General features: G+C 41.1%; 1 protein-coding gene across 4 annotated transcripts in view; it reads left to right on the top strand.

Annotated features, from left to right (window-relative positions):
* cenpf (centromere protein F) overlaps positions 1-25109 on the top strand; it is a 106647-nt gene that overhangs the window by 21932 nt on the left and 59606 nt on the right. For all 4 annotated transcript variants that reach the window (XM_043695815.2, XM_087991327.1, XM_087991328.1 and 1 more), the window contains exons 6-10: positions 9969-10260; positions 12723-12925; positions 17278-17403; positions 24121-24249; positions 24627-24749. In XM_043695815.2, the coding sequence (XP_043551750.2) occupies positions 9969-10260; positions 12723-12925; positions 17278-17403; positions 24121-24249; positions 24627-24749 (873 nt within the window). The remainder of the gene's footprint in view (positions 1-9968; positions 10261-12722; positions 12926-17277; positions 17404-24120; positions 24250-24626; positions 24750-25109) is intronic.

The following is a 25109-nucleotide window of genomic DNA, read 5'->3' as shown; positions in this document are numbered from 1 at the left end:
GTACACCTCTATCAAGTCACCCGTAAACCTCCTTTTCTCCAATGAAAACAGCCCCAAGTGCCTTAGCCTTTCCTCACACGATCTTCCTACCATACCAGGCAACATCCTGGTAAACCTCCTCTGCACCCGTTCCACATCCTTCCTATAGTATGGCGACCAAAACTGCACACAATACTCCAGATGTGGCCGCACCAGAGTCTTATACAACTGCAACATGACCTCAGGATTCCGGAACTCAATTCCTCTACCAATAAAAGCCAGTACGCCATATGCCTTCTTCACCGCACTACTTACCTGGGTGGCAACTTTCAAAGATCTGTGTACATGGACACCAAGATCCCTCTGCTCATCCACACTACCAAGTATCCGACCATTAGCCCATCCGACCCCATCTTTTTGTTACTCTTACCAAAGTGAATCACCTCACACTTAGCTACATTGAACTTCATTTGCCACCTTTCTGCCCAGCTCTGCAGCTTATCTATATCCCGCTGTAACCTGCCACATCCTTCCTCACTGTCTACAACTCCTCCGACTTTTGTATCATCTGCAAACTTGCTCACCCAACCTTCTAACCCCTCCTCCAGGTCATTTATAAAAATGACAAACAGCAAAGGTCCCAAAACAGATCCTTGCGGAACACCGCTAGTGACGGCACTCCAAGATGAACCTTTGCCATCAACTACTACCCTCTGTCTTCTTCCAGCCAGCCAACTCCTAATCCAAACCTCCAACTCCCCCTCAATGCCATACCTCTGTATTTTTTGCAGTAGTCTACCATGGGGAACCTTATCAAACGCCTTACTAAAATCCATATACACCACATCTAAGGCTTTCCCCTCGTCCACCTTCTTAGTCACCTTCTCAAAGAATTCAATAAGGTTTGTGAGACACGACCTGCCCTTCACAAAACCATGCTGACTATCCTTGATCACATTATTCCTATCCAGATGTTCATAAATCCTATCCCTTACAATTCTCTCTAAGACTTTGCCCACAACAGAAGTGAGACTCACCGGTCTATAGTTACTAGGGTTATCCCTACTCCCCTTCTTGAACAAGGGGACCACATTTGCTAGCCTCCAATCTTCTGGCACTACTCCTGTAGACAACGAGGACATAAAAATCAAGGCCAATGGCTCTGCAATCTCCTCCCTTGCTTCCCCGAGAATCCTAGGATAAATGCCATCAGGCCCAGGGGACTTATCTATTTTCACCCTTTCCAGAATTTCCAACACCTCTTCCCTACATACCTCAAAGCCATTCATTCTACTTAATTGTGACTCAGTATTCACATCGACAACAATGTCCTGTTCCTGAGTGAATACTGACGAAAAGTATTCATTCAGTGTCTCTCCAATCTTTTCAGCCTCCACATGCAACTCCCCACTACTATCCTTGACTGGACCTATTCCTACCCTAGTCATTCTTTTATTCCCTATAGAAAGCCTTAGGGTTTTCCCTAATCCTACCAACTAAGGACCTTTTCATGTCCCCTCCTTGCTGCTCTTAGCTCTCTCTTCAGGTCCTTCCTGGCTACCTTATAACTCTCAATCGCCCCAATTGAACCTTCACGCCTCATCTTTACATAGGCCTCCCTCTTCCATTTAACAAGGGATTCCAATTCCTTATTAAACCACGACTCCCTCACACGACCCTTTCTTCCCTGCCTGACGGGTACATACTTATCAAGGACACTCAATAGTTGCTCCTTGAACAAGCTCCACATATCAATTACGCCCTTGCCTTGAAGCTTACTTTTCCAAGCCACACATCCTAAGTCCTGCCTCGCCGCATCATAATTTCCCTGCCCCCAGCTATAACTCTTGCCCTGTAGTGCACACTTATCCCTCTCCATCACTAGAGTAAAAGTCACCGAATTGTGGTCACTATCCCCAAAGTGCTCACCTACCTCTAATTCTAACACTTGGCCTGGTTCGTTACCCAGAACCAAATCCAGTATGGCCTCACCTCTTGTCGGCCTATCTACGTATTGTGTCAGGAAACCCTCCTGCACACATTGGACAAATACTGACCTATCTAACGAACTTGAGCTATAGCTTTCCCAATCAATATCAGGAAAGTTAAAGTCCCCCATAACAACCACCCTATTACTTTCACTCTTCTCTTGAATCATCCTCGCAATCCTTTCTTCTACGATTCTAGGACTATTAGGAGGCCTGTAAAAGACTCCTAACAGGGTGAGCTCACCTTTCCTATTCCTAACCTCAGATGGCGAGTCTTCATCCATCATCCTTTCCACAGCTGTAATACTATCTTTGACAAGCAATGCCACACCTCCCCCTCTTTTACTCTTTACATGAGGTTAGAGTGGTGCTGGAAAAGCACAGCTGGTCTGATAGCATCTGAGGAGCAGGAAAATTGATGTTTCAGGCAAACGGGCTGATGAAGGGCTTTTGCCTGAAACGTCGATTTTCCTGCTCCTCTGATGCTACCTGACCTGCTGTGCTTTTCCAGGACCACTCTAATGATGAGTAAAGATATCACCTGCTGATTACCACGTACCCTCCTCCCTCAACTGATGAATCACTACTCCATGTTGAACAACACTTAGAAGCACTGAGGATGGCAAAGGCACAAGATGTACTCCAGGTGGGGGATTTTATTGTCCACCGCTAAGAGTGTCTTACCAGCAGTGCTACCATTTGACCTGGTCGAATCCTAAATGACATACTTATTCGACTGGGTCTGCAGCAGGTGGTGAGGGACCCAACAAGAGGGAAAAGCATTGGTAAGGATGAGGTCAAGAATCTGCCAGGCGCAGATGCATCTGTCTATGACTGTATCACACATTCCTTGTGGAGATGAAGTCCTGCCTTCATTGTGTTGTGTGGCACAATGAAGGCACAATAAATGGGACAGACTTTGAACAGATTTAGCAACTCAAGATGGGGCATCCATGAGGCTCTCTGGGCAAACAACAGCAGTGGAACTGTACTTCAATATAATCTGTAACCTCATGGCCTGGTATATCCCCCCGCTCGACTATTACCATCAAGTGAGGGGATTAACCCTGGATCAATGGCGAGTGCAGGAGAGCATGCCAGGAGCAGCACCAGATATACCTGAAGATGAAGTGTCAACCTGATGAAGCCACTAAATAGGACCACTTCCATGCCAAACAGCATAAGCAGCAAGTGAGGGACAGAGCTAAGAGATCCCACAACCAGCAGATAAGATTTAAATTCTGCAGTGGTACCACATCTGGTTGTGAATGGTAGTGGATGATCAAACAACTCATTGAAGGAAGAGGCTCCACAAATATACCTGTTCTCAATGATGGAAGAGCCCAGTATGTCAGTGCAAAAGTTAAGGGTGTAGATCTCGTAGCAATCTACAGCCAAAAAATGCTGAGTAGATGATCCATCTTGGCCTCCTGTATTGATCCTCAGCATTACAGATACCAGTCTTCAGCCAATTCAGTTCACTCCCTGTGATATCAAGAAATGTTTGGAGGTACTGGATACTGCAAAGGCTACGGGCCCCGACAACATTCTGGCATTACTGCTGAAGATTTGTGCTCCAGAACTTGCAGCTCCCCTAGCCAAGCTGTTGCAGTACAGTTAAAAAACTGGTATTTACCTGACAATGTGGAATTTTTCCCTAGTATGTCCTGTACATAGAAAGCAGGACAAACCAGCCAATTACAGCCCCACCAGTCTACTGTCGATCACCAGTAAAGTGAAAGAAGGTGCCATCAACAGTGCTATTGAACAGCACCTTCTCAGCAATAATGTGCTCAGTGACCCCCAGGGTCTGCTAGGGCTACTCTGCTCCTGACTTCAAAACTGCTTTCTTTCAAACATGGACAAAAGAGCTATATTTCAAAGGTGGAGTGAAAATAACAGTCCTTGACATCAAGGATACATTCGACTGAATGTGGCATGACTGAGCCCTAGTAAAACTGGAATGAACAGATATCGGGGGAAAACATTTCTGGTACATGGGAAGATGGTTGTGGTGGTGGAGGTCAGTCATTTCAGCTCCAGGACATCTTTGCAGGAGTTCTTCAGCTACTTTTTATTAATGGCCTTCCCATTATTATAAGGTTCAGAAGTGGGGTTGTGCAATCATCAGTGAACAATGTTCAGCACCATTCGCATCTCCTCAGACACTGAAGCAATCCAAATGCAACAAGATCTGGACAATATCCAGGCTTGGGCTGACAAGTGGCAAGTAACATGTGTGCCACACCACAAATGCCAGAGTTTGACCATCACCAGCAAGAGACGATCTAAGAGCCCTTTGACATTCAATAGTGTTACCATCTCTGAATCCCCTACTTTAACACCCTGGGCGTTATCATTGATGAGAAACAAAACTGGACTCGCCACATAAATGCATTGGCGACAAGAGCAAGTCAGAGATTAGGAACACTGTGGCGAGTAACACACCTCCTGACTCCCTAAAGCTTGTCATCTATAAGGCACAAGGCAGGAGTGAGAGCCATGACAATGCTCAAGAAGCTTGACACCATCCAGCACAAAACAGCCTGCTTGATTAGCACCGCATCTATTCCCTGCACCACCAACTCTCAACAACACCAGTGAATACCATCTGCAAGATGCACTGCAGAAATTTGCCAAGGAACCTCAGATACCACCTTCTAAGCACATAACATTTCCATGTAGATGGACAAAAGCAGTAGATGTATGAGAACTCCACCATCATCTGCAAGTTCCCCTCCAAGCCACTCACCATCTGACTTGGGAATACATTGCCATTCCTGCACTGTCACTGGGTTCAAAATCCTGGAATTCCCTCCATGATGGCATTGTGGATCAACCTGCAGTAGGTGGACTGCAGCGGTTCAAGAAGGCAGCTCGCCACCATCTTTTCAAGGGCAACTAAGCGTGGGCAATAAATGCTGGCCAGCCAGCGATACCCACATCCCATAAAATGAATAAATAAAAAAACAATTTTGCACAGTCTTGTGTAAGAGTAAAATTTGCAAATAAACATTTACATTACAGTGTGGAAACAGGCCCTTCGGCCCAACAAGTCCACACCGACCCGCCGAAGCGCAACCCACCCATACCCCTACATTTACCCCTTACCTAACACTACGGGCAATTTAGCATGGCCAATTCACCTTACCTGCACATCTTTGGATTGTGGGAGGAAACCGGAGCACCCGGAGGAAACCCACGCAGACACTGGGAGAACGTGCAAACTCCACACAGACAGTCGCCCGAGGCGGGAATTGAACCCGGGTCTCTGGCGCTGTGAGGCAGCAGTGCTAACCACTGTGCCGCCCAAATGATCTCCACTTTCTCCGCTTCCATCAATTCTAATAGCTAAATCTACTGGAATTCTTTGACGATGTCAAGTATAACTTCCCTATTGTAAATTCATGCTCCCATTCCTCAAATTTTTGTTTTCTCTGGACCATTTATATATTTCTTCATTGGATCTAACACTATCTCTAATTTCTCTGGTAAACCATAGTTTGGCTACCTTTCCCAGTTTACTTTTGTGCTAGACAGGAATGAAAAATTGTTGCTGTTCACCCCCCATGAAGCCCTACCCATAAACGATGCTCCCAATAACAAAGGTAGACCTTGCCAGACTTTGCACCTGCCTGTGCCACAAATTTCACCATAGTCATGAATTCTATTAATGAGCTCCAATCAAGCACTTCTCACAGGTAGCATCTTCATCTGGAATTGTAAAAGCATGGAGTTTGATCATTACAGATATAATTGTCTGGAAAGTAAAGTAAGGCAAGGTTTGATATGTTACTATAAAATCACTGGCATTCCAAATTTTAAAAATAAATTCATGTTTCATCTATCAACTGTTATAAGTCTTACCTTATCCCTAACAAGTTTAGGAGATCAAGAACTTCTTAGACCAGGTCTGAAACTGTCTTCAAGCCCATCTGCTGCTTTCCTCTCCCTTGTCTGCTTGCAGCCTGAAACCTTGTCTCTAGTTTTCATTCTGTCTTCCTCACCTAGTTTGTTGCATCAAACCTATTGATCCTTTGACCCTGTTTCCATTTAGCTGCTGACAATCCAATGTTCCTTCATAATCTCCATGTTAACAGTCATTTCAAGCAGTCTGTGTCCTATCTACCACTCCTCGTTCCTTTACAAACTGCCATTGCTACCCTATTATAGAAAGCCTTTCACACCTGTCTTCAATTTCTCTCTCATATACCTTTTGAACTCTCCGATTCCTTTGGTGTTAAAGCTCAAGTTTTCCTATTGTTCTTTGCACCTTGTGGTAATATCTTTCAATGTGGGGGGATGGTCACCTGTCACATGTGTTCTGAAGCCACCTAGCTAGCTTCTCTCACCAGAGAGTGGCTACATGTTGATTATTGTATACGGAGGCGATAGCCCTATTATTGATAAACTATTAATCCAGAAACTCCGCTAAAGTTCTGGGGATCTGGGTTTGAATTCGGTAAAGAAAAGGTTGGAATTAATATATTGGTGATCATGAAAAGCATGAAAAATTCCCTTCCGGCAAGGAAATCTGCCACCCTCACTTAGACTGGATTACATGTCATTCCAGAATTACTAGAATACGGTTGACTCTCAACTTCCCTCTGAAGTTGCCTAGCAAACCACTCAGTTGTATCAATCTTTATAAAATCTCAACGACGGATTGAACCCGGAAGGACCACTGGAAAAGACAATGACAGAAATAGCTCTGTCTGCTCTGCAAAGTTCCCCTTACTAAATTGGCATGGGATCATACCTTACAGACAATGTCCCAGTCACCACTACCCCTGGATATGTTCTGTCCCACAGGCGGGACAGACCCAGCAGAGATGGTGGCACAGTTGTATACAGTTGGGAAGGATTTGTCTTGGGTGTCCTCAACATTATTCCAGACAGCAGAGGCCCTGATGAGATTTGGGCAATAGTACTGGAGACTTCTGCTCCAGAACTGCTCTCATAGCCAAGCTCTTCCAGTACAGATACAACACTGGCATCTACCTAACACTGTGGAAAATTGCCTAGGTGTGTGCTGTACGCAAAAAGCCGGGCATAATCAACCTGGCCAACCATTGTCTGGTTAGTGTACTCTCAATCGTCGTAAAATGATGTCATCAGCAGTGCCATCAAGCAACACCTACTCAGCAATAACCTGTTTTTTGACGCTCAGCTTCTGACCTCATTACAGCCTTGGTTCAAACATGGTCTAAAAGAGCTGAATTCCAGAAGTGAGATGAGATTAACCATCCTTGATGTCAAGCCCACATTTGACCCAGAATGGCATCCAAGTAGACCGAGCAAAACTGGAATCGATGGTTATCAGAAGGCAAACTCTGTACTAGGGCTGAAAATGTGTTGCTGGAAAAGCGCAGCAGGTCAGGCAGCATCCAGGGAACAGGAGAATCGACGTTTCGGGCATGAAGAAGGGCTTATGCCCGAAATGTCGATTCTCCTGTTCCCTGGATGCTGCCTGACCTGCTGCGCTTTTCCAGCAACACATTTTCAGCTCTGATCTGCTGAAACTCTGTACTAGTTTGAGTCGTACCTGGCACATGGGAAGATGATTGTGATTGTTGGAAGTCAGTCATCCCAGGTCCACGACATCTTTGCAGGAATTCCTTGGGGTAGTGTCCTAGGTCTAAACCATTTTCAGCTGCTTCATCAGCGACTTCCCACCATTATAAAGTCAGAAAATGCGATGATTGCTGATTGCATAAATTTCAGCACCATTTGTTACTCTTCAGATACTGTAGCAGTCCATGTTCAAAAGCAACAATATCTGAACAATATCCAGGCTTGGGCTGACCAGTGCTTTTGTGTGACATGAATGCTAATGACCATCTCCAATAAAAGATAATCCAATCACTGCATCTTGACATGCAGTTGCGTTACCGTCACTGACTCCCCAATATCAACAACTTTGTTGTTACTGTTGACTAGAAACTCGACTAGACTTGCCACATAAATACAGCAGCTGCAAAAGCAGGTCGGGACAGTGAGTAATACTGCAGTGAATAACTCGCATCCTGTCTCTCCAAAGCCTGTATATCATTTACCAGAAATGTGAAGTTATACTCCCCACTTTCCTGGATGAGTGCAGCTCCAACAACATTGAAATAGCTTGACACCATGCTGGTCAAAACAGCCTGATGATTGGCATCACATCCACAAGCATAAATTTCTGATGCTCGCTAACAGCGGTGTGTGCTATCTACAAGATGGACTGTAGAACTTTACCAATGTTTCTTAGACAGCACTTTCCAATCCCACAAGCGATTTCATTTAGTAGGACAAGCGTTGCATATAAATGAGAATACCACCACCTGGAAGTTCCCCTCCAAGCCTCTGAACATTCTGACTTGGAAATATATCTCCATTTTTCACTGTTGCTAGGTAAAAATCCCGGAATTCCCTCCGTAAGGACATTGTAGCTCAACCTACAGCATGTAGACTGCAGTGGTTCAAGAAGGCAGGTCAGCACCACCTTCTCAAGGGCAATTAGGGATGCTGGCTAACCAGAAATGCCCATGTCCCATGAATGAATAGAAAAAACAATTGCGTGTTGGGGAAATTGGAGAGCCAAAAGCTAGAAAGTTGAGATGAAAAATACAGCTGAAAGCAATGTTCCCTCTAAATGTTTTCATTGTACTTGGTTTCTTAGTATTAATGCATGGTACTTTTCAATTTTGTATACACTGCATCCACAGCATCTTACATAGGACCCTCTGAGTGTGCAGTTGCATGCATCCACAGCTGACTGGAAACACTGACAGTAATTTTAGGTTGGCCCGGTAATGGAGTTAGGGTTGTGGCTGCCAAAAGTGACAATGAAGCATTTGGAGATGCTACATGAATTTGAGATGATGGAAATGGACACTGGGTAATTTTAAGAGGCTGACAGTAAGAATGGGTAGAAGGACTTGTATGAAAGAGACCTTTTGTATGGACTGTGGGGATGGTGGAGGCAGTGAATTCAGAGGAGCAGTAATGAGTTTTTGAGGATGGGAAGGTGGAATTTGGAGTATAATTTAGTGAGATACATTTGTTGGGGCTTAAAGTGAGGGAAGAAACCATGGTTTTAAAGGGAGGAATGGTGACTTGTTCAACAGGGGATAGAGCCAATGGAGTAGGAGAAGTGAGACTAAAGTATAAGTTGGTGGTTAAAAGCCACACCAACACTGTAGTGATTTGGCAAGCAGTTTCTCAAAAGCCTTGTTTGGAGGGGAGGCTTCACTCAGGGGCAAGGTGTTGGCAGAATGTGGTAATGATTATTGGTCTAGTGACCAAGTCAAATGGTTCAAATGACTGACACAACAAAGACATTAGTAAGGTGAGTACCCTGCAGGATCCGGCAAAAAATACCAAGATAGGACATTTATATTGGATATTTGTTTGTTCTCATCTTTCAATGCCCTCATTGCTAAACTATTGTATTTCTGTACGATACGCCAATCATACAATTGATTCTACAGTTCATTCTACTAAACCTAGTTTTAAAACTTCCTGTCCTTTCCGTCCACTGGCAGCTCTGTGTTCAGATACTTAGGCTCCATGCTCTGCAATTCTGTCTCTGAGCTCTCAGCCTTTCCACATCCCTATGCTCCTTTAGGATCCTTGTTAAAATTCAGCTCTTTAACAATGCTTTAGCTCCTCCCCCTTAATTTTCTTTGGTTTGGTGGCAATTTTTTTTGTTATACCTTTTTGAAGCACTTTGCAATATAGTCCATTTTAGAAATTTCATATAAATGCTGAGTAATATTGTGGTAGTTCTTGATAGTTCTCATCTCTAATGTAGCAAGACACTTTCCTGATGACCTGGATTGTACAATGAATGAATACACTTTCCTGCTTTTGTAATCTGGTTTATATCTATGCTGACTATAAATTAAAATCCATACAGCAATAGGAGTGTTCTCAGTTTCAGATTAACAAACATATTTAAAAGTAGAGCACTTGTTAGAGAACTCCTTTCTGAATTGAATTTTTTTTCCCATTTTTCAGTTGTCTAACCAGACGCAGCCTCAAAGCACCACTGGCCATCGGAATATGGCACATCAGCGATCCTCTTTTGTATTTCCATGGCAACAAGAACAAACTCCAAGTCACCAAACCTCTCATTCACTAGAAACCCCAATGAAGAAGGGTATTGCCATGAATTTTCAATGGGACCAAGAAGAAACTCCCTTGACGCATTGTCCCAAATCACTGCAAAAGACTACACACTCAACAAGCTGGATTAATAACAGTGTGGACACCTCTAAGCAGGAGGACCAACTGAAATTACAAAATCAAGGTATTGTAGTGATCCAAAAGTAATTACTCATAACTAACCATTTTGAGAGAAATTGCTTTCATAAACAATTTTATAATTCTATAAAGCATGAGGATCACAAGTAGTGTGCAAACAAATATTATACCCATTTCACTAAATATACTTCTCAATTTGTCCATCTCACTTTGATCATTCTAATCTTTGATGCAGTGTTCTTCAATTTCTTACTTATAGTTAACATTCTTTATTCTAAGTAATGCACCCTGAATTCAACTTTTAGAACTGATCTCTGTACTGCATAAGAGTAAATCTTTTTACCTTTCACACAGTTAAGTATTCACTACATCCAAACTAGTATCAATTTGTACTATATCTTTGCATCCACTAAGATGTGGATTACTCAAATTCATTTTGTAGAAGACATTTATAACAGGGTTTAAATGAAGACTCCGAAAGATTGAAGAGGAGTTCATCCAATCCTAAGAATCCTTTATTTGATAAATAATATATATTTTCTGCAATTTAATCTTTACACCGATTATAAATCTATATCTTTCTGATTATCCCATGGCATTTTTAAAAATCATTAAATTAATTGCCCTGAATTAGAGTAAATCAACTAATTGAGCATATAAGAAATTCTTATGTTTTCTTTACAGGTTATAGTACGTTACCGTTTGTACTTTTTTCGTTTCCTGGTGTACTACATAGTAATGCAAAGTCAACATTTTTATGTTTGTGTTATTTATGTAGCATTGTCTTCTCTTGACTCAAATACACTAGGGCCTCATGATGATCCATAGTGACCACATCATCTTGTGTTGGGACTGCTATATACTCCTGTCATTCATCTTGACATGTTTTTCAACCTTTCTTCATCCTTATGCCAGCCACAACGTATTTGTTCAGAAATCCTAATTCTTTTTGAAATTAATATTAACATTGTGCCTTACTTGATTTGGTTAATGATTTTCAGCTTCTGGATGATGATTTAAATTTTCTGTTCCACAATTTGACAGTCATTTCGAACTGTTAGTGTTTTGCTATCAGTGCAAGAGTGGATGGTCCATATTTTTACAGAGAAAAACGGATTTCAATAACAATGAGAAAATTTCACTGGCTAAGTCCTTAAATTAGTCACGAAGCTGTCATATTATTGGCCAGTTTTAAATTTAACTATGTGGTCTTATCAATGTATGTTATGAATAAGGAGCAGGAGTAAGTCATTCAGCCCTCAAACCTGCTCCATTATTTAATTAGATCATGGCTGATTTGATTTTAACCATAAGTCGGAATATTGACCAACATCTGATTCCATTCCGCCCCCTTACTTGCAATAAGCTTATCTACTTATACCTTTAAAATACTGAAACGTCAATGTTTCATTACCTTTTCAGAGAGTAAGTTCCAAAAACACATGGGCCTTTGTGAAAATATTTTGCCTCATCTCTTTACATGCACAACCCCTAATTTTTAAACAACAATCCATAGTTCTAGATTCTGTCACATCCTCTCAACATCTATCCTGTCAAAATCCTTCAGGATCTCTTACTTCAATTAAGTCATCTCTTCCTCTTATAAACTCCAGAGGATACAGCCTAGCCTGTCCAAACCTTTCCTCACAAGACAAAAATATGTATTAGTTGAGTAAGGTTCCACTGAACTGCTTCCAACATACTTACATCCTATCTTAAATAAGGTGATCAATACTGCACACAATGCTCAGATGTTGTCTCATCAGTGCTCCATAACTGAAGCGTACCCTCCCTACTTTTCTATTCAATTCCACTCATGATAAATAACATTCCATTAGCTTCCCTAATTATTTGCTTTCTTCCACTTTAGCTTTCTGTGGTGTAAGCAGTAGGACACCCAGAGTCATCTGTATCTCAGAGCTCTGCAATCTGTCATCATTTTGATAATATGCTTTTTTTATACAAAATTGACGATTTTACATTTTCCCACATTATACTTCCATTTACCAAACAGTTGGCCACTTATTAAAATAAGGATGAAAGCATAACTGATGAGCCAGCAGTTTAAAAATCGCAATGTTGTCAATATTTTTATTTAAATTTCTAATTCCATATAAAACATGACGTCAAATTAGTAAATTCAACAATGGTTCATTTTATTGAATTACCTATACTTGTTTGAAAGGTGAAAAGTATTGACTGACAGAAATTTGTCATTTGTAGAACAATTACAAAATAATGACTTACACATCAGAACAACAAGCTAGAATAATAAATTGAATATAAATTTTGGATCTAATAGCCTGAGATATACTGCATTCTATTATTGTACACCCTACTGATGCCCCTGTGTTTTCTGAAGTGTTTTAGTACTAGCTGTAATATTGCTCTTGAATAAAATAGTTTTAAGTGTTGAAATGTTTCAAGCAGAATAAATGATTAATTGTTGGACTGCAGTTATACTTAATTTGTAGAGTTGATGAAAGGTGTGCACTTTTTGTTTTGAAGACCTGCAAACTAAAGTTTCTGATCTGGAATTTCGACTTAAAACTCAGGAGAAAGAAATCAAAAATCATCTGAATAAACTTCATGAAATCCAATTCCAGTTTGATAAAGCTAAAGTAGATCTTTCAGAGAAAGAACAAAAACTCAGTAAGTCCAGAGATGAATTGACCAAGGTAACTGCACAGTGTGAACAAGCCAGTACAAAGGTACAGTAAGATCCATTAATTCACTTTTAAGCTAATTTGTCATTTTAATTAGAATGATTATAATGTAGCTAATTCGTTTAATTTTATTCAGTTTTTAAAATCAATAACTATACATTATTCTTTCATGTACACTACTTGTTTGACATTGAATAATTTTCCATTTTTATGTTTATCTTATGAGAATGTTGCATTGAATGTACTACACTGAACAAGCATTTGATCCAGCTGGCCCATGGCAGCATTCATGCTCGCATGAATCTTGTCCCATCCTCCTCCTCCTAACTATATCAGGAAGTTTCATTCTTGTTACAAGATTATCTAGCTATCCCTCCAATGAATCAATTATATTTCCCTAAAATGCTCTTTGTAGTATTGTATTCCACATTCTTCCCATTCTGAGTAAAGAAGGATCTTAATTCCCTGTGGTATTTATTAGTGATTATCTTGTACTTCTGATCTCTAGTTTTCTACCTCTTCAGCATTAGAAACATTTTCTCTTTCTACCCGATCAAACCTTTTTATTATATTAATGATCTCTGTCAGGTCACTCCTCATCTGTTTTTATAGATTTATAAAGACCTACAACATGGAAACAGACCCTTTGGTCCAACTCGTCCATGCCATCCAGAAATCCCAACCCAATCTAGTCCCAACTGGCAGCACCTGGCCCATATCCCTCCAAACCCTTCCTATTCATATAACCATCCAGATGCTTTTTAAATGTTGAAATTGTACTAGCCTCCACCACTTCCTCTGGCAGCTCATTCCACATACGTACCACGCTCTGTATGAAAGAGTTGGGGTCTCTTAGGTCTCTTTTATTATCTTTCCCCTCTCAACCTAAACCTATGCCCTCTGGATATGTGTTGGCTCACCTTAGGGAAAATAATTTGTCTATTTATCCTATCCATGCCCTTCATCATTTTATAAATCTTTATAAGGTCACCCCTCAGCCTCTGACGCTCCAGGGAAAACAGCCCCAGCCTATTCAATCTCTCCCTATAGCTCAAATCCTCCAACCCTGGCAACATCCTTGTAAATCTTTTCTGAACCCTTTCAAGTTTCACAATATCTTTCCAATAGGAAGGAGACCAGAATTGCACACAATATTCCAACACTGGCCTAACCAATGTCCCGTACAGCCGCAACATGACCTTCCAACTCCTGTACTCACTCTTACCAATTCTGGTATTAACTTTTTAAACTTTTCTTTTTACACAATGATTCTACTGCTTTTGCATTTTTATAATAAGATTACCTGAACAGTATATAGCATTCCAAGTTTTCCCGAATTCAAGTTTAACTTCCCTGACTTTTCAGTTTTTTTCGCGAATTTTTTTCCCAGTGCTTGGTTGCTTTACCTCATGAACCTACTAAAGCTGATTTGCTTACTTTAGTGATTCCTGAGTGTATCCTGTTATAACCAGGTGAGAAGGGGAAGACTAGTTTTGCCCTTTTACCACTTGATGTTTGACTGCAACAAGCGGATGAATTCTTTAAAACTATGTCATTTCAGTATGCAGTTCATTTGTTTGAGACAATTACTCTCGAGTTAGAACAGCAAAATCAAAGTTTTTATTGCAAAAAGTATTAAATGTATAAATACATCATATTTCCCAACGTGTTTTTCTTAGTTTCATTTTGTCTTTATTCATCCATAGAATATTGTTACTGGTTAGTTTGTTGATTTTTAGTGGAATATATTTCTCCTGATTTTAAAAACTAGTAAAGTACTGTGGATGTTTGAAATTTGAAATCATATTAGAAAATGCTGGAAATATTTAGCATGTCAGCCAGCATCTGTGAAGAGAGAAATAATTAATTCAGGTATGGAATCTTTGTCTTTTTTCGTAGTGATTTATGGGATGTGGGCATCACTGGCTGGCCAGCATTTATTGCCTGTCCCTAGTTGCCTTTGAGAAGGTAGTGATGGGCTGACTACTTGAACTGGTGCATTCCGTGCGCTGTAGGTAGACCTCAATGCTGTTAGGGAGAGAATGCCAGGATTTATACCCAGTGGCAGTGAAGGAACAGCGATATGTTTACAAGTTAGGAGGGGAACCTGAAGGTAGTGGTGTTCTTATGTATATGCTGGGAGAAAGTGAGGTCTGCAGATGCTGGAGATCAGAGTCGAGAAGGTGTTGCTGGAAAGGCATCAAGAATCATTCCTGATGAAGGACTCCAGCCCAAAACGTCGTTTCTCCTGCTCCTTGGATGCTGCCTGATGTGCTAAGCTTTTCTAGCAACACACTCTCGACTCTGATATCCAGCATCTGCAGACTTCCCTTTCTCCTAGTTGATTTTAACCTGACCGTAAAGCCTCTTCCAAGGATGCCTACCTTTAAGAAGTTCTCCTCCTATCTCAACAAAGATCTCACTGAATCTCTCTCTCACTGTACTCCCCAAGCCCATTCCAGAGGAAGGGCTCCTGCCCGAAACGTCGATTCTCCTGCTCCTTGGATGCTGCCTGACCTGCTGTGCTTTTCCAGTAACACACGCTCGACTATGTATATACTGCCCTTGCCCGTCTAGATGAACGTGGTCATCGGTTTGGAAAGTGCTGTCTGAGGATCTTTGATGAATTTCTGCACTGCATCTTGCAGATGATACACACTGATGTTACTGAGCATTAGTGGTGGACGAAGTGGATGCTTATGGATGTAGTGCCAATCAAGTGGGCTGCTTTGTCCTAGATGGTGTCAAGCTTCTTGAGCGTTGTTGGAGCTACACTCATCCAGGCAAGTGGGGAGTATTACATCACATTCCTGTCTTGTGCCTTGTGGGTGAAGAACAGGCTTTTGGGAATCAGAAGATTAGTTACTTGCCGCAGTATTCCTAGCCTCTGGTCTGGTCTTGTAGCCATTGTGTTTATGTGATGAATCCATTTGAGTTTATGGTCAACGATTAATTCCCAGGCTATTGTTAGTATAGATTTTAGTGATGGTTACATCATTGAATGTCAGAAGGTGATGGTTGGATTGTCTCCTATTGATAATGGTCATAGCGTGGCATTTGTGTGGCGCAAATGTTACTTGCTACTTGTCTGCCCAAGCCTGCATATTGTCCAGATCTTGTTACATTTGAACATAGGCTGCAACAGTATCTGAGAAGTCACAAATGGTGCTGAGCATTGTGTAATCATCAGTGAACATCTCCATTCTGACCTTATGATGGAGGGAAGGTCATTGATGAAGAAGCTGTGGATGCTTGGGTTTAGGTCACTCCTAAGGAGGTCCTGCAGAGATGTCCTGGAGCTGAGAATCAGTACTCTAAGAGGTTATTAATCTAAACAAAAATCTTTGTTTCTCTCTGCACAGATGCTGTCTGACTGGCTGAGTGCTTTCAGCATTTTCTGTTGTTATTTCAGGTAGCTACTGAACTATTAATCAGTTTTAAACATTACTCTTTATTGTTTTATCTTTTTGTATTTGTTTTTAGTTTATCTTTTCAATTTTATTCCCATCTTACCAAGTTAGCTTTTCTCCTTCTTATCTGTCATGCTTATTTGCTTCAAAGTTAAAAATCACACAACACTAGGTTATAGTCTAACAGGTTCATTTGGAAGCACTGGCTTTCGGAGCGCTACTCCTTCATCAGGTGGTTGTGGAGAATAAGACTGTAAGACACAGAATTTATCGCAAAAGTTTACAGTGTGATGTAACTGAAGTTATATATTGAAAAAAGACCTGGATTGTTTGATAAGTCTCTCATCTTTTAGAATGACCATGTTGGTTTCAGTTCTTTCATATGAAAATCGCAAAACCTTTTTTAAAAAAAGTTACATTCTCAAGTGAACTTTAACAATTGATGTCATGTTTGCCCAGATAATGTATTGAAGGTGGGAGCTGCCCTGTGTGAGACTGTCTGTGCCACAACGGTCAGACTGATTCTAATCTAAAAAATGGATTTACAGAATCTTGCATGGATTCATGCAGTTTTTGAGCAAAGTAAAATGTAACTCTGCAAGTACAAATTCAGGGTGGGGGAGAGATATGGTGTTTTTCACCTGCATTACATGTTATTTATTTTTGCTAGCCCACCTCCACTCAGAAAGATTCCAGCCACCATCTTCAGCTAAGAACAGAGGATTTATTTAATCAAAAGGCAAAATATTCCATGTCCTGATTTGATCAAGATATAAGCTCTAACTGTGAGAACTTTTGCGAAATCAACTTGTCTATCTTTGTAGGTATAAGTAGCATAAAATCAAATAAGAAACCTCAATTTCACATTTTATGCATTATATTCCATAATCTAAACATTTCTTAAATTATTTGCTCTTGCTTGTATTGGTACTAGAATCCATTCCAGAATATAAAAGTCACATCCATATTTGTTTCTGATTTTGTTAGTGTCTGATGGTTGAACAAAAGCTGAAGCAGGTATCTGATGAATTGAGTTGTCACAGACAAAATGCTGAAAGTACACGACGCAACATGGAACAGAAGTTAAAAGATAAGGAAAAGGATTTCCAACAGGTGATAACAATGCTCTCAGCATTATTTGAAATCAACACCCGCTAAAGTAAAACTTTGCATTGTAGTTTGAAGACAAAACAGTTGATAGTATGTATGCAATTTCCATATACTATTGTATCTGATATGTGTGGCTTGGAGTTCACTCATGGGGATGAATTTCTTCAGGCTTTTCCACATCTACCAACCTGACTTGATTAATGATGCCAAAGTTAGGGTAGCCAAAGGCCTTTATTTGTGCTGTACATCTCTATCACTTTATTTATGTTTCTACATGTATCGCATCCTAAATATATGAATGGTTTGGATGCTACATGCATCAATTCGTGGGTTTGAATGCTGTAAAATCCAGTGCGCTACCTACTCCTAAGTTGTCTGATATTTTGTGAGGGACGGGAGAGAAGTGGCAGCTAGAACATACTTGGAGCTTTTGAGGTTTTTAAATGGGCAACTAATAGTCCACATCCTGCCTGTACCGCCATTTTACCTGCAATGGGATTGGTCCAGCACTATGCTCATCAGAGGCAATGCTGCTCCATCTCCAGATTATGTTTCTTCTTTTGCTTGGTCCATCTGACCGCTCATCATGGCCCTCCACCCTCTTTGCCAGCAACTGCTTTCCTGGCCCTAGTGAGAGCCTGGATTGACCTATCAATCCAAGCTCCTCTTCATTGTTTCTGCCTGTAGTCCCAGCAGTGGCCACTGTTGTTTTGTGATGCTGCTGGAACTACAGAGTTTAACACCCTTCCAGCTCTCTGAAGCAAGACTTACCCTCAAGATAGAGCAGAAGTCTTATGGTATAGCAATTAATGCTGATTCTGATCATCAATTGCTAAAGTACAGCCAACTGTATGGTGTGTGTGCTCATTGCTGACTTTCTAGCCGAATGGGGCAGGACTAGAATGATCCGTAAAAGTTAGCCATTACGCTGAGATCAAGGGTCAAAAAGGGCTCCATTAGCACCTATTTTTGTGGATCTCCTCAATTGTCAAGATCATGTTTACATACAGGCTTAGTTTGAATAGAAAGTGCACTGGACCGTGCAATTACAAAGGTGTGTGTACAGGCAAACTAAAAACAACTGGGAGCACATAAAACAGGCAAATTTGTAACATCCATCATTGTGTAATGATGCTTTGACATTAGTGCCATTTTTTAGTTCCACACTGCAGTGTGTGTGCTTCCTTAGCATCATATGTCCCTTCATACCATTGAATTTACAAAATCTTCTCTTGTAAACCCACCCCACCCAAATGTTATCCAAAGGGATCAGCAACCAGTTGATAATTAGTTGCTGGATCTTTTGTTCTGGATGGTCCTGAAGAAGGGCTACACCCAAAATGTTGACTTCTCCACCTCCTGATGCTGCCTGACTTGCAGTGTTCTTCCAGCCTCCTGCATGTCTACCTTTGATTCCAGCATCTGCAACTTTTTTGTCTCTAACAAAGGATGAATTCTTCTCGCTGCTAATGCAATGTCTGAGTTTTGGCTGCTTTTCCGTAATTGTTTAAAACTTCAATACTTTAGAGTGGTGTGTCAAGAACTGAAGTATATCTTGACTTAATCACTAATACACAAAATTCGAGGCATGAATAACCTAATGGAGCTTCATCTGGCATTGAGCATGACTGGAGAGTGGACAGAGCAGGACGAGTTTCTAGAATTGAGAGGAAGTGGGGAAACAATGGTTCTCAGCAATGTATCTTCTCAAAGTGGCCATCATTATTTCCTCATTGCAGAACAAAACATGCAGGTGGGTGCTGCTTCTCTTCACTCTCAGACCGCTCCATTAATTCCCATTGCTTTTTGGTTTGTGCTATTTTCTCCCTCAAGCAAAAAGGATATATCCAGACGTTTCATTACCTGGCTAGGTAACGTCATCAGTGGCGACCTCCAAGTAAAGCGAAGCTGTTGTCTCCTGCTTTCTATTTATATCTTTCTCCTGGATGGGGTTCCTGGGATTTGTGGTGATGTCATTTCAAGTTCATTTTCTGAGGGTTGATAGATGACCTCTAGATCTATATGCTTGTTTATGGCGTTGTGGTTGGAGTGCCAGGCCTCTAGGAATTCTCTGGCATGTCTTTGCTTAGCCTGTCCCAGGATAGATGTGTTGTCCCAGTCGAAATGGTGGGTTTTTTCATCCGTGTGTAGGGCTACGAGGGAGAGGGGGTTGTGTCTTTTTGTGGCTAGCTGGTGTTCATGTATCCTGGTGGCTAACTTTCTTCCTGTTTGTCCTATGTAGTGTTTGTGACATTCCTTGCATGGAATTTTATAGATGACGTTGGTTTTGTCCTTGGGTTGTACTGGGTTTTTTAAGTTTGTTAGTTTTTGTTTGAGAGTCTTGGTGAGTTTGTGTGCTACTCGGATTCTGAGGGGTCTCAGTAGTCTGGCTGTCATTTCTGAAACTTCTTTGATATATGGTAAGGTGGTTAGGGTTTCTGGCTGTGTTTTGTCTGCTTGTTGTGGTTTGTTCTTGAGGAATCTGCGCACTGTGTTTTTGAGTATCCGTTCTTCTTGAATACGTCGTATAGGTGGTTCTCCTCTGTTTTTCGAAGTTCGTCTGTGCTGCAGTGTGTGGTGGCTCGTTGGAATAGTGTTCTGATACAGCTTCGTTTGTGTGTGTTGGGGTGGTTGCTGGTGTAGTTGAGTATTTGGTCAGTGTTTGTCAGTTTTCTGTATATGCAGGTTTGTAATTCTCCCTTGTCCTTTCTTTCTACGGTGACATCCAGAAATGCGAGTTTGTTGTCAGTTTCTTCCTCCTTGGTGAACTTTATGCCTGTGAGGGTGTTGTTGATGATGTTAAATGTCTCTTCTATCTTGTTTCGTTTTGTGATGGCAAAGGTGTCATCTACGTAGCGAACCCAGATTTTTGGTTTGATGATTGGTAGGGCTGTTTGTTCTAACCTTTGCATTACCGCTTTTGCTATGAATCCTGATAGCGGAGATCCCATGGCTGTGCCGTTGGTTTGTTTGTAGACTATGTTGTTGAAAGTGAAGTGGGTGGTGAGGCACAGGTCCACTAGCTTCATGATGTTTTCGTTGGTAATGTGATTGATGGTGGTTGGTCTGTGTGTGATGGTCTGTTCTAAAAGTGTGGCGAGTTTTTCCTTTGCTAGGTCGATGTTGATGGAGGTGAATAGTGCTGTTACGTCGAATGAGATCATTGCTTCGTCTTCCTCTATTTTGGTGTTTTTTAGGAATTCGTGGGTGGAGTGGATGGAGTGCTGTGACTCTTCTACTAGGTATTTCAGTCTTGCGTGTAGTTCTTTGGCCAGTCTGTAAGTAGGTGTTCCGGATAGTGACACTATAGGTCTGGGGGAGGGGTTCCTGGTTTATGGATTTTGGGTAGTCTGTAGAATCGTGGGGTGTTGGTCCTGTCGGGTTTCATTTTCTGGAATTTCGTCTTGTTTAATTGTCCGGAATTGTCTAATTTTCTTAGGAGATATGTAATTTTGTTTCCTAATTATGGGGTTGAGTCTAGCGCCACCCTTTGGTAGGTCTTGGTGTCTACGAGTAGTGCATTGGCTTTCTCGATGTAGTCCCTTCTGTTCTGGATGATTTGGAGATGCCGGTGTTGGACTGGGGTGTTCAAAGTTAAAAATCACCTAACACCAGGTTATAGTCCAACAGGTTTATTTGGTTTGGAGATACCAGTGTTGGACTGGGGTGTACAAAGTTAAAAATCACACAACACCAGGTTATAGTCCAACAGGTTTAATTGGAAGCACACTAGCTTTCGGAGCGACAATCACCTGATGAAGGAGCGTCGCTCCGAAAGCTAGTGTGCTTCCAATTAAACCTGTTGGACTATAACCTGGTGTTGTGTGATTTTTAACTCTGTTCAGGATGACTGTGAGCCGACCTTTGTCTGCAGGTAATATAACAATGTTTTTGTCTTTTTTGAGGTTTTCTAGGGCTTTCTTTTCTTGTGTGTTCAGTTTGTTTCCTTCCCTTTTTCGGCTCAGAGTAGGTGTAACTGTCTGTCTGATAGGTTGTTGTGTTTCTTCCATGAGATTGTTGTCCTTCAATGTGGTTTCTAATGCCGCTAGGAAATCCTTCTTGTCAGCGTCTCGGTAATTGAAATTTAATCCTTTGACTAGTATACCGCTTCTTCTGTGTCTGATAGGGTCCGGTCTGATACCTTCTTTATCCATGCCCCTGTGTTATCGGTTTTGTCCTTTTTTGTGAGCTTGTCAAGTTTTTTCTTCAGGTCCCGATTTTTCTTTATCTGTGTTTGTCGTTGTTTGGTGTTTATGGCTCATTCTACCGCATCTGTCCATTCTTGAGTTGTTGCTTGTTTGAATAACGGTTTTTGGCACGCAATTTCCCGGTTGTATTTTCGGAGTCTGTGGTGGGCGTCATTGATTAGTTCTCGGAGCATTCTGTGGCCGTTTTGTTCTGTTAAATTTCTGGCTTGAGGTGTTTTTATCGGCGGTTTATATTGGAAACATTTTGGCAGTACCTGTTTTCTTAAACATTCATGCAGGAAGTACAGTTGTTCGCAGGTAGAACTCTCTCGGATTCCTTTCCCATCTTCGGGCCAGTTGTAGCGTGTTGCGCCCATAGGTTTTTGCAAGGTTTGTGAAGGTTTGTAGCTCAGGTTGAGATTTAGGGTGTAGGTTTGCTCGCTGAGCTGTAGGTTTGATATCCACCTATACGACGTATTCAAGAAGAATGGATACTCAAAAAACACAGTGCGCAGATTCCTCAAGAACAAACCACAACAAGCAGACAAAACACAGCCAGAAACCCTAACCACCTTACCATATATCAAAGAAGTTTCAGAAATGACAGCCAGACTACTGAGACCCCTCAGAATCCTAGTAGCACACAAACTCACCAAGACTCTCAAACAAAAACTAACAAACTTAAAAAACCCAGTACAACCCAAGGACAAAACCAACGTCATCTATAAAATTTCATGCAAGGAATGTCACAAACACTACATAGGACAAACAGGAAGAAAGTTAGCCACCAGGATACATGAACACCAGCTAGCCACAAAAAGACACAACCCCCTCTCCCTCATAGCCCTACACACGGATGAAAAAAACCACCATTTCGACTGGGACAACACATCTATCCTGGGACAGGCTAAGCAAAGACATGCCAGAGAATTCCTAGAGGCCTGGCACTCCAACCACAACGCAATAAACAAGCACATAGATCTAGATGCCATCTATCAACCCCTCAGAAAATGAACAGGGAATGACATCACCACAAATCCCAGGAACCCCATCCAGGAGCAAGATATAAACAAAATAGAAAGCAGGAGACAACAGCTTCGCTTCACTTGGAGGTCGCCACTGATGATGTTACCTAGCCAGATAATGAAACGTCTGGATATCAAACCTACAGCTCAGTGAGCAAACCTACACCCTAAACCTCAACCTGAGCTACAAACCTTCACAAATCTTGCAAAAAAGAATATGTATTATTCAGTGACCTGTAATATGTTTGGGTGATTGTTATGGTTTAAAAATAGACATGACCTTCTCAAGGGTGGTGGCCAACAGACAACAAATTTTGGCTTTGTCCTTGATAAGATGGTGGTGAGCTGCCTTCTTGAAATTCTGCTTTCCATATGATGTAGGCACTATAAGCTTCCAGATTTTGTCCCAGTGACAGTAAAGGACTGGGCCAAGTTAGGGTGGTATGTGCCTTGGAAAGAAACTTTCAGATAGTGGTGTTCCCATGTAACTCTAGGCAATCCAGATCAGAGATTTGGAATGTGCTGTTGAAGGAGTCTTTTTGAATTAGTTCAGCGCATCTTGGAGATGCTACACTTTGCTGCTAGTTTATGTCAGTGGTGGAGGGAATGAATGTTGAAGGTCCTAAATGGAGTGCCAGTCAAGCAGGTTGTTTTCTCCTCGGTGTTGCTGACCTTCAAAGGTGTGGTTGGAGCTGCACTTAATCAGGCAAGTGGAGATCATTCAGTGAAACTCCTGACTCATGCCTCGGCAGGGTTTGAAGAGAGTCAGGAAGTTCATTATTCATTGCTTAATTTTCAGTCTCTGATCTGCTCTTGTAGCTGTAATATCAATCTGACAGATCCAGTGTAGTTTCTGATCAATGGTAACCGCAAGATATGTTAATGCCATTGAATGTTAAGGAGAGATGGTTATATTCTCTCATGTTGGAGATGGTCAATGCCTTGCACTTTTGCAGCATGAATATTAAGAGTCCAAGCCTGGATGTTGTCCAGTTTTCCTGCAGTTTGACGTGGGCTACTTCAGTATCTGAACATTGTGCTATCATCAACAAGCATGCCCACCTCTGATCTTATGGTGGATGGAAAATGATTAATGAGGCAACTGAAAATCATTGGGTCTGACAGTCTTGGGATGCAATGATAGTGCCCCTACCTCTAAGCCAGGAGACCCAGGTTCAAATCCCATCTGCTCCAGAGGTGTGTAACAATATTTCCAAAGAGTTTGAATAGAAAGTATCTAACTTAAGAAGTACATTGGGCTCTTGTAGCACAGTGGCAGTGTCTCTACCTTTAGGCTGGAACATCTGTTCAAGTCTCACTACCAACTGCTTCAGTGATATTTTGCGCTTGAGATAATTGACCTCCAACAACCACAACACTCTTCCTTTGTACTAGATATGATTTCAATGAATGAAGAGATTTCACCCTAATTCCCAAAGTTCCAGCTTTGCCAGGGCTCCTTTATACATATGTGTATACTTAATCTCTAAATTTTATATCTTTCAAAGGAGCTTTCTCATCAACAACACTCCCTGCAGAGCCTGGATCAACAATTCAGCCAAATGAAAAATAAGCTGAACCAGGAGTTACAGCAAGCCAAAAATGATTATAGTGCTCTACAGTTGGAGAGTGATAAAGTATGTAATTTTGGACTCAACTCATGTATCTAATGTGTACAACTTGCAGTGTTGAACTATCTGAATGAATGCACTTAATGACAAATTTAGACTCGTTTGCTCAATTTTTTAAGCAGTAACTCTAACAATGTCTGGATATTGAATTCCTCTGTTATGCTTCAAAAGCAATGTGAGCTATGATTCAAACTATATGCAAATTTCTCATTTTGGTGCACAAGGTGTTTGAGAACTAGGATTTACAGTCCATTCATTATAATGTCCATTCGATAAGGTTTAATTACTTTCAAATTAGGAAAACTGATCTTATCAAATATTTTCATTTTACTTAAGGATAAAAAGTGATTGAAAGGTTTTTACATTTGAAATTTTAATTACAGGTAACAGCACACAAACAAAAACTAGAAAGAGAACTGGATGAAATCAAGCAACAATTATCTCTGTCTAACCAAATGCTAAAGGAAAATCAGACAAAGGAAAATGACTTGAAAAAAAAACTCGAAGTAAGATTTATTAAGGAATTCAAACTTTTTTGAAAGAATGAACAATTCTGCTTGGCATTTTAGTTTATTAAATGAGTGTGCACTTCCCTTTTCTCAATGAATGTTCTTACACTGTTTTGTATATAGAAGCGAGACAGCATTCAAAGAATGAGGCAGACTATATCATTGATATTCAATATACCTGTCATATCAACGGTAACTTGCTATTAAACAGAGTCTTGGGGCAGAAAACACTCTAGGTATATCACTGAGACTTGAGGAAAAATTACTCTGAACCAAAAGGACTTTAGAAAGTATAATGCTTAAAGGATGGCAGCCTCAACTGGATTTGAAATTTTAACTGTATTTTCTCTCCACAGA

The sequence above is a fragment of the Chiloscyllium plagiosum genome, unplaced genomic scaffold (assembly GCF_037043375.1).
Source record: "Chiloscyllium plagiosum isolate Xiang-an unplaced genomic scaffold, Cpla_swu_hap1 HiC_scaffold_10, whole genome shotgun sequence".
In the NCBI taxonomy this organism is placed as follows: Eukaryota; Metazoa; Chordata; class Chondrichthyes; order Orectolobiformes; family Hemiscylliidae; genus Chiloscyllium; species Chiloscyllium plagiosum.
This window is presented reverse-complemented; position numbering and strand designations above follow the sequence as displayed.